General features: G+C 41.0%; 1 protein-coding gene across 4 annotated transcripts in view; it reads right to left on the bottom strand.

Annotated features, from left to right (window-relative positions):
- Positions 1 to 2,269: 2,269 nt before the first annotated feature.
- LOC106562833 (outer dense fiber protein 2) overlaps positions 2,270 to 16,721 on the bottom strand; it is a 43,820-nt gene continuing 29,368 nt past the window's right edge. For all 4 annotated transcript variants that reach the window (XM_014127869.2, XM_014127873.2, XM_014127871.2 and 1 more), the window contains exons 11-19: positions 12,614 to 12,799; positions 6,779 to 6,888; positions 6,486 to 6,621; positions 5,974 to 6,084; positions 5,508 to 5,771; positions 5,231 to 5,331; positions 4,730 to 4,892; positions 3,596 to 3,721; positions 2,270 to 3,370 (exon numbers count right to left, since the gene is read on the bottom strand). In XM_014127869.2, coding sequence (XP_013983344.1) covers positions 3,200 to 3,370; positions 3,596 to 3,721; positions 4,730 to 4,892; positions 5,231 to 5,331; positions 5,508 to 5,771; positions 5,974 to 6,084; positions 6,486 to 6,621; positions 6,779 to 6,888; positions 12,614 to 12,799 — 1,368 coding nt within the window. In that variant the 3' untranslated portion in view covers positions 2,270 to 3,199. The remainder of the gene's footprint in view (positions 3,371 to 3,595; positions 3,722 to 4,729; positions 4,893 to 5,230; positions 5,332 to 5,507; positions 5,772 to 5,973; positions 6,085 to 6,485; positions 6,622 to 6,778; positions 6,889 to 12,613; positions 12,800 to 16,721) is intronic.

The following is a 16,721-nucleotide window of genomic DNA, read 5'->3' as shown; positions in this document are numbered from 1 at the left end:
GCCCAAACCTCATTCCTACAAAACAAAAAAAAAGAATCTGAGCAGTAGATCTCAGCTTGCTTTTTGACTGCGAAAGTGATCTTGACTCAGAAAAGGTTGGTAACCACTGTCTTAAAGTAATGATGGATTGTCGTTTCTTTTTGTTTATTTGAGCTGTTCTTGCCATAATATGGACTTGGTCTTTTACCAAATAGGGCTATCTTCTGTATACCACCCCTACCTTGTCAAAACACAACTGATTAGCTCAAACGCATCAAGGAAAGAAATTCCATAAATACATTTCTAACAAGGCACACCTGTTAATTGAAATGCATTCCAAGTGACTACCTCATGAAGCAGGTTGAGAGAATGCCAAGTATGCAAAGCTGTCATCAAGGCTAAGGGTGTCTACTTTGAAGAATCTCAAATGATTCCATGTGCTATTTCATAGTTTTGATGTCTTCACTATTATTCTACAATGTTGAAAATAGTAAAAAATAAAGAAAAACCCTTGAATGAGTAGGTGTGTTCAAACTTTTGACTGGTACTGTAAATGTGTTATTCATTTAATGTAGTGGTGGGCACCAATATTGATCATTTGATATGATATCGATACCGTTTGATATTGATACAAGCAAGGTATATCGTGATTTTGGTTTATTCTTCCCGATAACCTACACTATTCTGTAAAAAAGCTTACATTACTGTTACATTGAATTCTGATTTGCCACTAATAAACACTGACAACTAAAATATTGTTATTGTTATTTTTATGCTGATTATTAATAATTATAATAAATTAAAGATTAACCCCAAAAAGATATTTGAGGAACCATTAAAGGGGGTTCTTTGAAGAACCCTTTAAAAGGGTTCTTTCGAAGAATTTATAGAGGTTCACCAACACACTCTAAAAATAAAAGGTTCCTGGAGTATCCATTAGGGGTTCTTCAAATTGAAAATGCGGGGGAACCCCTATAAATTCTTTGAAGAACCCATTTTAATGGATCCTCGAATAACCTTTTAAAGAACCTTTTGGACTAATCCCTTTCTCTTTTTTCCCCTTTAAAAAAAATCTTAAACAACTTTGTAGCCTACAGCAGACAATTACAGGTAGGTCTACATGTTCTTGCTGGATTAGGCTTTGTAGGTAGGGCTGTATTTTTGTGCAGATACTGAAAGCTAAAGGCAAATGCTGTGAACATTCCTTGTGGAAGAACACAATGAAGGCCAGATTTATGTGTCAATCATTTGTGTTGAAATTAGATGCAGAACTTTTTGCTTTATTTTGATCTCTTGCAGGAACTGCGTGAACAACGGCATGAACAGGCTAGAATGCCTATCCTGAGAAGAACTGTTTGTGAATCTCAGAACAATGCTATGCCAGGCCATGGTGACACTGCTCTTGTTGGCCAACCTATTGTCCCCATCAGCATTCGCCTATGAGATGCCGGCAAAAATGGAAAAACAGCTTTCTTAGGCAGTTGGCGACGATAATACAGCAACGTGACAAGTACAAGAACAAAGCGAGAAAAGACAAAGCTACGGCATTGGCCGTGTAGCATTTAGAGTGATATTGCCTCTGTAGAAGGCAGGGCATTTATACTACTTGCGCTTCGCGGAGCAACGCAGAGCTGTTAAGGAAGTTGTCAAGGAAGTGAGTTTGTGTTTATACATGACCTCCCGCCCCCACCTACCGTCAACCAATCATGTGAATGCGGAGTCATATTATATAGTCCTCCGCATTGTAACCAAATTTGAGAGGCGCTCGGCGATGCTGTACGGAGCTTGAATTGGCCTCTTCATGCTCCGCAATTGCGTCACACCTTCCATACGTAGCCTCAGATCACGTTTTCATATCAAGCATAAATTATCTTTAAGAGACATCGAGTTACCGTAATCTCGGCAATCCAGAAGAACCAAATGCTGTGTGACCTCAGGCCAGCTACTTGATCTTGGTCTGAAACTGGAGGATGTGATGTTGGGACTAGTGTGTGGCAAGAAAAGGGTAGTTATTTTATGCAAGATGATTTGTAGTTGACCGCTATGCAGTCGATGTTGAACAGGTCCACAGTCTTATGACAAGCGTCTGTCATAATGAAAATATTCATTCAATTCCATGCATTCCTGCATAACAAATACCATGCAAAATACTCTTTTATACCATAGTAGTCAGATTTTTTTTGGACAATAGTTCATAAAGAAATGATACATTGCTTTGCCTTTTATCAATATTAAAGTGGATGATGATACTACAAGAGTGTAGGAGGCTATAACCAGAAATAAATAAATATTCTTGATGAAATTGCTTTATTGCAACTCAATACAACTTTATACACGTTCAAGGTATATAAAATGGCCATTACAAATATATATCTCCTATTTCATAATTAAAGCAGAAATATTTAAATTATTGACAAGAGCAGAACTCATTCACTGTTGATTCTTCTTATGGGTATCAAATTTTAGACAAATACTGACACAAATAAACAGCAAAAAATCCTAACAAAATAATTGGTTGCATTGATATGGCTTTGTTTAGCTGATAGCACCAATCATTAGCCTGGGTACCAGTCTGTTTGTGCCATCATGCCACTCCTTGTCATTCCAAACAGGAGTTGACATGATAGCACAAACAGATCTGGGACTAGGCTAACCAATCATAGCACCATTGGAACAATTCCATAATATGATAAGATGAAAAATAGACAGGATATATAACACTAATATGACAAATCCCAGATCTGTTGGACAGCTATGTTTTGGTACATTACATTTTTTAGGTGGGTGGCTACATGCTGTTGTACAGTAAGGTACAGAATGATACAGTATGCCGAGACATCATTAACAGTAGAAAACATAATGAAGTCAGAAGGACGTGAACAACTATAGGACAACTGTAATTAATGCAGACAAGCTGGAAGTAAAGTCTGTGTAAACTATTGATGTCTTATATTGTAACCTTATTGATATTGTATAATTGGAACCATATTGATATAATGTATAATTGGAACATATACACCCACAAAATCAACATTGAATATAGATGAAAAGAGCACTGAGTATAGACCTGGATAATGATGTGTGTGATCGGAGAGAATCTTTGGGGAAGAGTTCCCTCAAATGGGGTGTGTGTATTGTGTGTGTGTGTGTGTGTGTGTGTGTGTGTGCGTACATAAATGTAGGTGTGTATTTTCTGAGAGAATCTTTGGGGAGAGTCACCTCAGATGGGAGAAGGGGCCCGCAGAGTGCTGGTGAGGGCGGAGTCTCCGAACACGTTGGCATAAGAGGCTTTGAGGAACTGGACGTAGTTCTGCAGACTCCTGTTGGTGCTGTCCGACTGCTCCAGACGATCCTTTACATCCTGAAGACGGGACTGGTACCGCCGCTCCGCCTGAGGGTGGTGGAGGTGCACACGCAGACAGAAAGACAGACACACACACACACCACAGCAATTCTATTATTAAAATGAAATATTCTTTGATTTCTTAAGTGTGTGTGCCAAGATATGTATTGTTATGATTCACTATGTATTTGACTGCAATAGTTTTAGAGATTATGAGAGATTATAATCAGAGTTGACACTAGATATGTGTATTTCTAAAACACTCTCCCTCACCTCCTCTTTGCTGCGGCGGAGGGTGGTGAGTTCTGTGGTGGTCCGGCTTAGCTGGGTCTCCAGGTCCACCACCTTGGACTGGGTGGAGCGCTCTTTGGTGATCGCACGTTCCCGGGTTTGGGACACCTAATAATAATAATAATAATAATAATATATGCCATTTAGCAGACACTTTTATCCAAAGTGAAGTCATGCGTGCATACATTTTATGTATGGGTGGTCCAGGGAATTGATCCCACTATCCAGGAGTTGCAAGCGCCATGCTCTACCAACTGAGTTACAGAGGACCACCTATACACCAGGACCGTGATACTCCATCAGACAGAGCAATTGACTTGTTACAACAAGCATAAAACAAAATGGCTGTGCACTGCAGGGAAGAAAATGACAAAGTCAGTGTAAACTAATGTTATTCTGTGAGTATTCACAATGCTAAAACGTAAAACAACCAAATCACTCAATTCAATACTTGCATCTCAATTTTACAATGTCCATGCAAAAAGCAGTAATAATTTTTGCAACTTTTAAATGACCAGTAATTGGTTCGGATTTCTAAACTTTAAATATTGTTAATCATCAGTTATACTAGAGACATGAGGATTGTCATAGTCTGGTTTCTACACCAGGAGTTAATGGGTATCTGTAGCAGGAATGTATATGGTGGAGGCATTTAAGCTTGGAATGTACTGAGTGAAGGAAAGACGATCCCATCTTGGCAGGCACTGATAAGGGTGGAGAGAAGTGGTTAAGTGAGGAAGGGGGCCGAGGTCAGGTCAGGTCAGGTAAAGGGAGAAGGAACAGTTTATTGCACGCGTCAATTAATTTCCTGCCTAGCAACAAAGATGTCATGTTTAGAGTGGAGGAGGAGATTCTATCCCAAATTGGGGTATATATACTACCACTTGTGGAACCATGTATGTCTTATGCAGCTGTATGACCCAATGGGGGAATATACTTGGTTTAAGCTTTACTAATCGTCCATGAGTTTTAATAGGCTCATTTAGAACCTAACACCAGTGAACATAATCTGATGCACATATTGATCTCAAGCTGCAATGCTCCCTCCCATCACCTATTCCCCAAGTAGCCAATCCCCAGCCCCCCTCTCCCCATGCCCAGGTGCCTCAGACAGACCTGGCGTCGGGCATCATCCAAGGCCTCCTCCAGCTGGCGGGTCAGGTGCGTGCACTCGTGGGACTTCTCCTCCAGCCGGAGCTGATTGCCATGGATGGTCTCCTCCCGCTTGGCGATCACTCCCACCAGGTCTCTGTTCTGACAAGTGGCCTCCTCTAGCTTCCTGTAAGGGAGAGATGGGATGGGAAAGATGGATGGGCTCTCAAACCCAGGTATGTTCACACATACACACACCATACAAACACGGTATACATAAACACACACACAGGGGGTCACATGTATCTGCCAGGTCACAAACTAACAACGTATGAGCTCACTGTACTGTAAGTTGGATAAAAGCGTCGGTATATATTATGTATCATAATACGCACACACGCGCACACACAGACACACAGACACACAGCACACACACACACACACACACACACACACACACACACACACACACACACTGTTCAGCGCATTATGATATTGGCTCTGGAATGGCTGTGACCGTCTGACCTCTCCAGATTCTCCACACGGTGCTGCAGCTGTTTGTTCTCCTCCAACAGGGCAGACTTTTTCTGTCTCAGCAGCTCCACCTGGCTGCCCTGCTGCTCCACCTAGACACAAAACATTTACCATTATACTATTATTATCATATTATTCAATTGATAAAGCCACAGTTTGGAAGATGTGCATACCATCACATTGTGTACAGCACACATACACCACCCCCCACCACACACATGCACGTCCCACCCCACACAAACACAAACTTCCCCCCCAACCCCCATACCTTCATGCGCAGGTCAGCCAGGACGGTACTCAGCTCAGTGCTACGTCTCTCCTGGGCGTGTTCTCTGTCCTGAGCTTCTTCCAGTAGGACCTCAGAGCGCCGCAGTGCCTCAGGAAGAGGCTCCAGCTCCGTCAGCCGGCCCAGCAGCTCCCTGCGCACCACCTCCACTTCGCTCTCCAGCTGCTCCCGGACCTCCCGCACCTCTCGCTCTGCTTGTCCCAGCCTGGCACAGTACTCGTCCGCCTCCGCCCGTGTCTTCACCACCTGGGTGATGGGTAGCATTTCACAAAAGCACAGAAAACACATGAGGCACGCACGAACAACATACACACACATTGTAATTTATGGACTATAATTCTCCTTTTCATTTAGCCTATTATTGCATGTTTGCTTTCAGCACATTAAGAGTCTGTATGTGGGTACAACGTGTGTGCATACCTGTGTGTATACCTGTGTGTCTATTTACCTGGGTCTTGTAGCTGTCCACTAGGCTCTCGTATTGCTTCACAGAGGCTTTGACGTGTTGTACCTCTGACTGGGACAGAGTCAGCTTCTCCTCCACTGCAGACAACATGGCCTGAAAGAGGGGAACATATACCTGTCAACCTACAGTACAGAACTGTGTATGTGTGTGTCCAGAATAATCTGACCACAAGTCCATGTTATGATGCAATAAAGCAATCCAATATCTGGTCGGCTAAATCTATGTATATTGAATTACTTTCATATCTTTGTAATGTACTAGAACCAGAACCAACACCTACTATTTGGTACCGGTACCGATGTAATTCTTGTAAATGACAAAGGACCACATAATTGGATTGTTTCCCAGGCACAGATTAAGCCTACTGCATGATTAAAAAAATATGCTCAATGAAGAATATCCATTCAAAGTGATTTTTTGTCCAACCAAAATTAATCTGTGTCTGGGAAAACTGGCCTAATAATTCCAAGAGTTAGTCCATTGTCATCACTGACCTTGAGGCTCTGGTTCTCTAGCTTGGCGTGGGTGCCCTCTGTGGTGAGGCTGTGCAGGCGGTCCAGGAGCCCCTCTCTCTCGGCCCGGGCCTTGTCCTCTGTCCCATGGAGTTGCTCTGTCAGGTCTGACACTCGGCTGCACGCATAGGGTATGGTCAGGATTATAAAAGTTTTTAGGTCACCTGGGCTTTATGTTAGACCATGAATGTACAATTTGACCATATTCATGATTGCTCATGATACTGTGTTCCCTATTATTCTGAGAAAAACTGAAGCAACTCTCTTTCTCTCACCTGTTGAGGACTGAGACCTCCATATCTAGCTGAGTCTTGTCCTTCATTTCCTGGGCGTGGCGACCACGCCAATTCTCTGCTGCTGATAGGGCCTCTACCATCTGGTTCTCCTGTGTAGGTAGCAACATCATCCAATAGATGTCAATGTATTTAAACCTGGTCCTGGTGAGCTATATGGTTCATCTGGCTATTGTTCTAGCCCATTAATAACAAACGTAATTTGACTAATCATCAAGAAGTTCTTCATTGGAACATCTTGTTCCTAAGCATTGATGAGTTGTTCCATGTCATATCAGCAAGCCATGACACCCACCATCTCAGATTGTTCTGAAATTGTTTCTGTAGTTAGACTGAACAAAAATATAAATGCGACAATTTCAAAATGTTTACTGAGTTACAGTTCATAAGGTTATCAGTCAATTAAAATAAATGCATTAGTCCCTAATCTATGGATTTCACATGACTGGGCATACAGATATGCATCTGTTGGTCAGATACCTTAAACAAAAGTTAGCGGTGTGGATCAGCAAACCAATCAGTATCTGGTGTGACCACCATTTGCCTCATGCAGCACGACACATCTCCTTCGAATGGAGTTGATCAGGCTGTTGATTGTGGAATGTTGTCCCACTCCTCTTCAATGGTTGTGCAAAGTTTCTGGATATTGGCGGGAACTGGAACACGCTGTTCAATCCAGAACATCCCAAACATGCTCAATGGGTGACATGTCTGGTGAGAATGCAGGCCACGAAAGAACTAGGACATTTTCAGTTTCCAGGAATTGTGTACAGACCCTTGTGACATGGGGCCATACATTATCATGCTGACACATGAGAGGTAATGGCAGCGGATGAATGGCACGACAATGGGTCTCAGGATCTCTTCACAGTATCTTTGTGCATTCAAATTGCCACTGAAAAATGGCAATTGTGTTCGTCGCCCACGCGACGTCTGCCATCTGCCCGGTACAGTTGAAACCGGAATTAATCCGTGAAGAGCACACTTCTCCAGCCTGCCAGTGGCCATCAAAGGTGAGCCTTTGCCCAGTGAAGTCGTTTACGATGCCGAACTGCAGTCAGATCAAGACTGGTGAGGACGACGAACTCGCAGATGAGCTTCCCTGAGATGGTTTCTGACGGTTTTAGCAGAAATTCTTTGGTTGTGCAAACCCACAGTTTCATCAGCTGTCTGGGTGGTTGGTCTCAGACGATCCCACAGGTGAAGAAGCCGGATGTGGAGGTCCTGGGCTGGCGTGGTTACACGTGGTCTGCGGTTGTGAGGCCAGTTGGACGTACTGCCAAATTCACTAAAACGACGTTGGAGGTGGCTTATGGAAGAAAAATGTACATTACATTCTCTGGCAACAGCTCTGGTGGGCATTCCTACAGTCAGCATGCCAATTGCACGCTCCCTCAAAACTTGAGACATCTGTGGCATTGTGTTGTGCGACAAAACTGCACATTTTAGAGTGGCTTTTATTGTCCCCAGCACAAGGTGCTCCTGTGTAATGATCATGCTGTTTAATCAGCTTCTTTATATGCCACACCTGTCAGGTGCATGGATTATCTTGGCAAAAAAGAAATGCTCACTACCAGGGATGTAAAAAATAAAATTGTGGACAAAACTTGAAAGAAATAAGCTTTTGGAACATTTCTGGGATCTTTTATTTCAGCTCATGAAACATGGGACCAACACTTTACATGTTGCATTTATATATTTGTTCAGTGTAAAAACAGGTAAGATTAGCATTCCTGCAACATTATTTTGTTTAAATATAATTTGATCCAAGCTAAATTAAGCTAATTGATTGCATCCAAATTAGCCATATTAATGTATAGGATAACATTCAATAAATATAATACCTAACATACAATTTTGGACGAAAGAAATTGTAAAAAGCCACCCACGGACCCCCCACGCCAATCCAAACCTAACAACGAGTATACAGTATCAGTTCTCTATGTCTGACAAGTAGTACGGAGCTGCGGTTTGGAGTATTGTTTCTTCATCCTATGTAATGAATTCTCAGTTCATTTAGTGATTTCTTTCCTCTGTTCAGTGAAATTAGTCATTCAAGTTGTTAGGTTGATGTCCCAGCCGACATCCTGATATTACCAGGTTCTGACCACTTGACGGTGTTGTTCCTGCCATTAAGTGATAAAAAGATATAATCCCCCACCTTCCCCCAAGCATTACAAGCATTTCGCTACAACCGCAATAACATCTTCTAAATATGTGTATGTGACCAATTACATTTGAGTTGATCGGGGCGGCAGGTAGCCTAGTGATTACAGCGTTGGGACAGTAACCCGAAAGGTTGCTAGATTGAATCCCTGAGCTGACAAGGTAAAAATCTGTCATTCTGCCCCTGAACAAGGCAGTACCCCACTGTTCCTAGGCCGTCATTGTAAATTAGAATTTGTTCTTAACTGACTTGCCTAGTTAAATAAAGGTTATATATAAACATTTAAATTAAATAAACCAGTTAAAGGGATAATTCACCCAAATTATTAAATTACATTTTGGTTTCCTTACCCTGTAAACAGTCTATGGAGAAGATGACAACAACCCATTCAAATCCAATTCAAGTCAATGGTACCTATATTACCATTTTTGCGCTTCATTTCCAAATCATCCACAAGTAACATCATTGAGTTAAACAATACATTTTTTGATAATTTAAGATGATTTGAAAATGAAGCGTAATAATGCTAATATATGTACCAATGACTTGCAATGGATTTGTACAAAAATGCAAAAAAGATAGCAATTGAAACAGTGGCCAACAAAACCAAAGCATGGGTTACTGTCAAACCTTGTCAAGGGTAAGGAAACCAATGTAATTTTGTAATTTGGGCGAAGTATCCCTTAACTTCTATGGGCTAGGTGGGACGTCAGCGTCCCACTCTATTCAACAGCCAGTGGAAGAGCGTGGCGCGAAATACAAAACCTCAAAAATGCTATAATTTCAATATTTCAAACATACGACTATTTTACACCATTTGAAAGATAAGACTCTCGTTAATCTAACCACATTGTCCGATTTCAAAAAGGCGTTACAGCGAAAGCAAAACATTAGATTATGTTAGGAGAGTACATAGACACAAATAACCACACAGCCATTTTTCAAGCAAGCATATATGTCACAAAAACCCAAAACACAGCTAAATGCAGCACTAACCTTTGATGATCTTCATCAGATGACACTCCTAGGACATTATGTTATACAATACATGCATGTTTTGTTCAATCAAGTTCATATTTATATCAAAAAACAGCTTTTTACATTGGCATGCGATGTTCAGAAATTGTATTCCCATCGAAAACTTCCGGTGAATTTACTAAATTACTCATGATAAACGTTGCAAAATACATCAATTAATTTAAGAATTATAGATACAGAACTCCTTTATGCAATCGCTATGTCAGATTTTAAAATAGCTTTTCGGCAAAAGCACATTTTGCAATATTCTGAGTACATAGCCTGGCCATCACGGCTAGCTAATTTGACACCCGCCAAGTTCGGGGCTCACTAAACTCAGAATTAGTATTAGAAAAATTTGATTACCTTTGCTGTTCTTCGTCAGAATGCACTCCCAGGACTTACTTCCACAACAAATGTTGTTTTTGTTCCAAATAAGCCATAGTTATGTGCAAATACCTCCGTTTTGTTCGTGCGTTCAGGTCACTATCCAAAGGGTAACGCGCGAGTGCATTTCGAGACAAAAAAATTCAAAATGTTCCATTACCGTACTTAGAAGCATGTCAAACGCTGTTTAAAATCTATTTTTCTCGTAAAATAGCGATAATATTCCAACCGGACAATAGTGTATTCATTCAAAGAACAAAATAAAAAATGGCGAGGTCTCGTGAACGCGCATATCCAATCTTTGAGTCACCTGGCAGTCCACTGACAAACTGTGCTCCTGTACTCTGCCCAGAGACATGAGACGCCTCAATCCACTTTCTGAACGCTTTAGAGAGCCAAAGGAAGCCTTAGAAAGTGCTACATAACCCCACAGGCACTGTAGTTTCGATAGAGAAGCAAAAGGAGAACTACAAATTCGCAGACAGGCCACTTCCTGCTTGGAATTTTCTTAGGTTTTTGCCTGCCATATGAGTTCTGTTATACTCACAGACACCATTCAAACAGTTTTAGAAACTTCAGAGTGTTTTCTATCCAAATCTACTAATAATATGCATATTCTCGTTTCTGGGCAAGAGTAGTAACAAGTTTAAATCGGGTACGTTTTTTATCCGGCCGTGAAAATACTGCCCCCTATCCCAGACAGGTTAAACAATCTTCCAACTTTTTTCACCTAATAACAGGAACAGCAACATCTAGTGGTCAGAACCTGGTAATATCAGAATGCAGGATGAGGCATGAAGCTAACAACTTCAATGACTAATTTCTCTGAATGGGGAAAACACCATCACCAAATTCACTGGGAATCTAATACAAAGGATGAAGAATCAATATTTTCAAGCCGCAACTCCATAGTACATGTCAAACATAGAGAACTGATACTATAAAGTGCATTCGGAAAGTATTCAGACCCCTTCCCCTTTTCCACATTTTGTTACGTTACAGCCTATTTCTAAAATTCATTCAATTCAATTTTTCCTCATCGATCTACACACAATACCACATAATGACAAAGCAAAATACGTATTTTTTAAAACATGTTTGCAAATGTATATTACATTTTAAACTGAAATTCCTTATTTACATAAGTATTCAGACCCTTTGCTATGAGACTTGAAACTGAGCTCAGGTGCATCCTGTTTCCATTGAGCATCCTTGGGATGTTTCTAGAACTTGACTGGAGTGTACATGTGGTAAATTCAATTGATTAGACATGATTTGGAAAGGCACCCACCTGTCTATATAAAGGTCCCACAGTTGACAGTGCATGTTAAGAGCAAAAACTAAGCCATGAGGTTGATTGAAGGTCCCCAACAACATAGTGGCCTTCATTATTCTTAAATGGAAGAAGTTTGGAACCACCAAGACTCTTCCTAGAGCTGGCCGACCAGCCAAACTCAGCAATCGGGGGAGAAGGGCCTTTTTCAGGGAGGTGACCAAGAACCCGATGGTCACTCTGACAGAGGTCCAGAGTTCCTCTGTGGAGATGGGAAAACTTTCCAGATGGACAACCATCTCTGTAGTACTCCACCAATCAGGCCTTTATGGTAGAGTGGTCAGACAACGCCACTCCTCAGTAAAAGGCACATGACAGCCGGCTTGGATTTTGCCAAAAGCGACCTAAAGGACTCTCAGACTATGAGAAACAAGATTCTCTGGTCTGATGAAAACAATATTGCACTCTTTGGCCTGAATGCCAAGCGTCAGATCTGGACAAAACCTGGTACCAGGAGTGAGTAAAGGGTTTGAATACTTATGTAAATGTGGTATAAAAACCTGTTTTTGTTTTGTCATTATGGGGTATTGTGTGTAGATTGATGAAAAACAATTTAATCAATTTTAGAATAAGGCTGTAACATAACAAAATGTGTAAAAAGTCAAGAGGTCTGAATACTTCCAAAATGCACTGCAAATTTATTGAATATTATATGAATCCTATACACTAAATTGCCAATTTGGATGCAATCAATTATCTTAATTTCTCAGAGATAAATTATATTTCAACAAAATAATGTTGCAAAAATGCTAATCTTATCTGTTTCTAACAACAGAAATGATTTCAGAATAATCTGAGATGCTGGGTGACAAAATTTTCTTTCTTGTCCTTTTTGAGTTGAAACAAGGATTAGACAGAACTGGTCCTAGACCTGTTCTAAGAGGTAGGGCACCATCTCCCTTCTGCCACCTACCATGTCCAGTAGCTGAGCTCTGAGCTGACCGGCGGTGTCTTCACTGCGCTCTGCCCGGTGTTTCTGGGCCCGCGTAGCCCTCTTCAGGGCCTCTTTGTCGGACTCCGCCTGAAGTTTCAGACCCCGCAGCTGCTCCAGCAGGTGATCCATCTCTCCCTGCTGCTGGTTGGCTGCACGCTCCAAGTTCTTTACCAATCAGAAAGAAGTGGATAAAAAACAGGAAGACATTTTTTTGCAGAGCCTAAAACTAACAATACATTTTGTATGCAAAGAAAAATAAAAAAAATAAGTGAGCCTCCACCACCAATCTCCTGCCCCATTCCCCCAACCCCACGTCTCCCTACAACCACCCACCTCCTGCCCCCCTCCTGGAAACCATGTTTTCAACCCTTTCCCATCCCCCCAGTACCCCTTACCCCTTGGGCCTGAAAGCAAAAATATATATAATAATGAAAATAGGTAAATACTGTATATTTTGTTTATATGTTTGGGCTTTATAGATTGTTTATTTGTATGTGTTGGGCTTTAGCTGAGATTATTCTTTACATAGTCAAGTGTACTTTTTCAGGCCTCAATTATTTTTTGACATTCATTCTCGCTGTCGATAATTCTAAAGTTATAACTTCTAATAGTAACTGTATTCACTGGCGAATTGGGAGAGAGTGAGATGATTGCCATCTAAGAGCCAACATCTTTTTTTGCGGCAGTGCTACCTGGCAGCAGTAATCGTCTCTCTGATTTATTGTGAGATTCAAGGAGCTATCATCGTTAAGTAACATAGTAGATGCAAAGAACTGAATATTTACATTCATGCACTTCTAAATTAATTTTGTAACTTTGTCCCAGAAGGGCACTCCTACATCATATGAAGGAATGTGCCTACCTGATTTAGGGGACACAGTGAACAGTACTTCGTAAAATGTTTCCTTAAATATAGTCAGTGAACAAACTTAAAATGTATAAGTAGATGGTTCGGATTACAGGATGCCAAGGGCATATTTTTCCATATTCTGTTCCAGGTTAAGGGTTCATTCATATTCACTTGCATCTGTGAACCATACTTTTTTAATGGCTAGCTCAGAATATGAGCTTTCCAAAAGTTCTTAAATATTGCAGTCCTTTGGGAGCCCAAATAATTTTTAAATAAATCCAAATCATTGGATGGTTCCGTAGTTGGGATGCCCAAGGGACTCCATAGGCCAGCATAGCTGACCTAAGTTGTAAGTATAGTAAAAAGGAGTTGCCTGGTAATGTGTACTGAATGTGTCTTTCAAATCTTGAAATGTTCTCAAACCATTACTTTCCATCAGAAGAGGCTGCTGAGGGGAGTACGGCTCATAATAATGGCTGGAATGGAGTGAATGGAATCAAACACGTGTTTGATATAATTCCATTAACTCCATTTGGGTCATTATTATGAGCTGTCCTCCCCCAGCAGCTTCCACTGCTGTCCATGACATTGGCAAGGATACTGATTCCACGTTTGGACAATTGGGAGGGATGCAAAACGCTGCACTCCAGAGCTCAAGGCATTATTGTGAAATATTGGAGTATGGGCATGCCATTTTGATTCCCAGTTAAGTAGTTTAAAAATTGTAATGGATTTTTTCCCCCAATAGCCAGAAGGGGGAGGCAAAAATACAGAAATTGAGCTGTGGAAATACAATGCATTCGGAAAGTATTCAGACCCCTTGACTTTTTCCACATTTTGTAGTAAGAGCCTTATTCTAAAATGGATTAAATTGAATATAGAAATGTTTGCAGATGTAATAAAAATGTAAAACTGAAATACAACATTTACATAAGTATTCAGACCCTTTACTCAGTACTTGTTGAAGGACTTTTGGCAGCGATTACAGCCTCAAATCTTCTTGGGTATGACGCTACAACCTTCGCACACCTGTATTTGTGGAGTTTCTCAAATTCTTCTCTGCAGATCCTCTCAAGCTCTGTCAGGTTGGATGGGGAGCGTCACTGCAAAGCTATTTTGAAGTTTCTCCAGAGATGTTCCATCAGGTTCAAGTCTGGGCTCTGACTGGGCCACTCAAGGACATTCAGAGACTTGTCCCGAAGCCACTCTTGCTTTGTCTTGGCTGTGTATGTAGGTTTTTTGTTCTATTGGAAGGTAAACCTTCACCCCAGTCTGAGGTTCTGAGCGCTCTGGAGCAGGTTTTCATTAAGGATCTCTTTGCACTTTGCTCCATTCATCTTTCCCTTGATCCTGACTAGCCTCCCAGTCAGAGGTGTGGATACCAGGTGGTGTGGATACCATCTGGCCACTCTACCATAAAAGCCTGATTGGTGGAGTGATGCAGAGATGGTTGTCCTGGAAGGTTTTCCCATCTCCACAGAGGAACTCTGGACCTCTGGTCAGAACTCCTTTATGCAATCGCGGTGTCCGATTTTAAAATAGCTTTTCGGTGAAAGCACATGATGCAATATTCTGAGTAGATAGCCCGGCCATCACAGGCTAGCTATTTTGACACCCACCAAGTTTGGTACTCACCAAACTCAGATTTACTATAAGAAAAATTGGATTACCTTTGCTGTTCTTCGTCAGAATGCACTCCCAGGACTTCTACTTCAACAACAAATGTTGGTTTGGTTCCAAATAATCCATAGTTATATCCAAATAGCGGCGTTTTGTTGTGCGTTCAAGACACTATCCGAAGGGTAACGAAGGGTGACGCACCGGGACATATCGTGACAAAAAAATTCAAAATATTCCATTACCGTACTTCGAAGCATGTCAAACGCTGCTTCTTATATGGCACCACGCCTTAAAAATTTTATTTAAAGGCCCTAATGATTTATGCTATACAACGTTTGACATGTTTGAACGAACGGAAATATATTTTTCCCCTCGTTCATGACGAGAAGTCCGGCTGGCTTACATCATGTGCTAACGAGACGGAGATTTTTGGACATAAATGATGAGCTTTTTTGAACAAAACTACATTCGTTATGGACCTGTGATACCTGGAAGTGACATCTGATGAAGAGAATCAAAGGTAATGGATTATTTACATAGTATTTTCGATTTTAGATCTCCCCAACATGACGTCTAGTCTGTATCGCAACGCGTATTTTTCTGGGCACAGTGCTCAGATTATTGCAAAGTGTGATTTCCCAGTAAGGTTATTTTTAAATCTGGCAAGTTGATTGCGTTCAAAAGATGTAAATCTATAATTCTTTAAATGACAATATAATATTTTACCAATGTTTTCTAATTTTAATTATTTAATTTGTGACGCTGACTTGACTGCCGGTTATTGGAGGAAACGATTTCCTCAACATCAATGCCATAGTAAAACGCTGTTTTTGTATATAAATATGAACTTGATAGAACTAAAAATGCATGCATTGTCTAACATAATGTCCTAGGAGTGTCATCTGATGGAGATTGTAAAAGGTTAGTGTATCATTTTAGCTGGTTTTATGGTTTTGGTGACCCTGTCTTTGACTTGACAAAACATTACACACAACTCTTGTAAATGTACTGTCCTAACATACTCTAAATTTATGCTTTCGCCGTAAAACCTTTTTGAAATCGTAAAACGTGGTTAGATTAAGGAGATGTTTATCTTTCAAATGGTGTAACATAGTTGTATTTTTGAAAAATTTGAATTTTGACATTTATTTGGATTCAAATTTGCCGCTCTTGAAATGCACCTGCTGTTGATGGAGTGCACCACGGGTGGCACGCTAGCGTCCCACCTAGCCCCAAGAGGTTAAAATACATTTTTATGCGATTTTTCTCGTAAAATAGCGATAATATTCCGACCGGGAGTCGTTGTTTTCGTTCAAAGACTGAAAATGTAAAATGTACTCTTCACGTGCACGTGTGCGCCCGTCTCATTGTTCTCAGATCGACCACTATCCAATTGCGCTACTGTTTTTCAGCCATGGACTGCAAAGTCATCATTCAACGTTCTGGCACCTTCTGAGAGCCTATGGGAGCCTTAGAAAGTGTCACGTTACAGCAGAGATCCTCTGTATTCAATAAAGAGGGTATAGAAGGCCAAGAAATGGTCAGAGAGAGCACTTCCTGTTTGGAATCTTCTCAGGTTTTGGCCTGCCATATGAGTTCTGTTATACTCACAGACAC

The sequence above is a fragment of the Salmo salar genome, chromosome ssa11, assembly GCF_905237065.1.
Source record: "Salmo salar chromosome ssa11, Ssal_v3.1, whole genome shotgun sequence".
Lineage (NCBI taxonomy): Eukaryota > Metazoa > Chordata > Actinopteri > Salmoniformes > Salmonidae > Salmo > Salmo salar.
The sequence above is the reverse complement of the archived record's forward strand: the minus strand, read 5'-3'. Positions and strand labels throughout refer to the sequence as shown.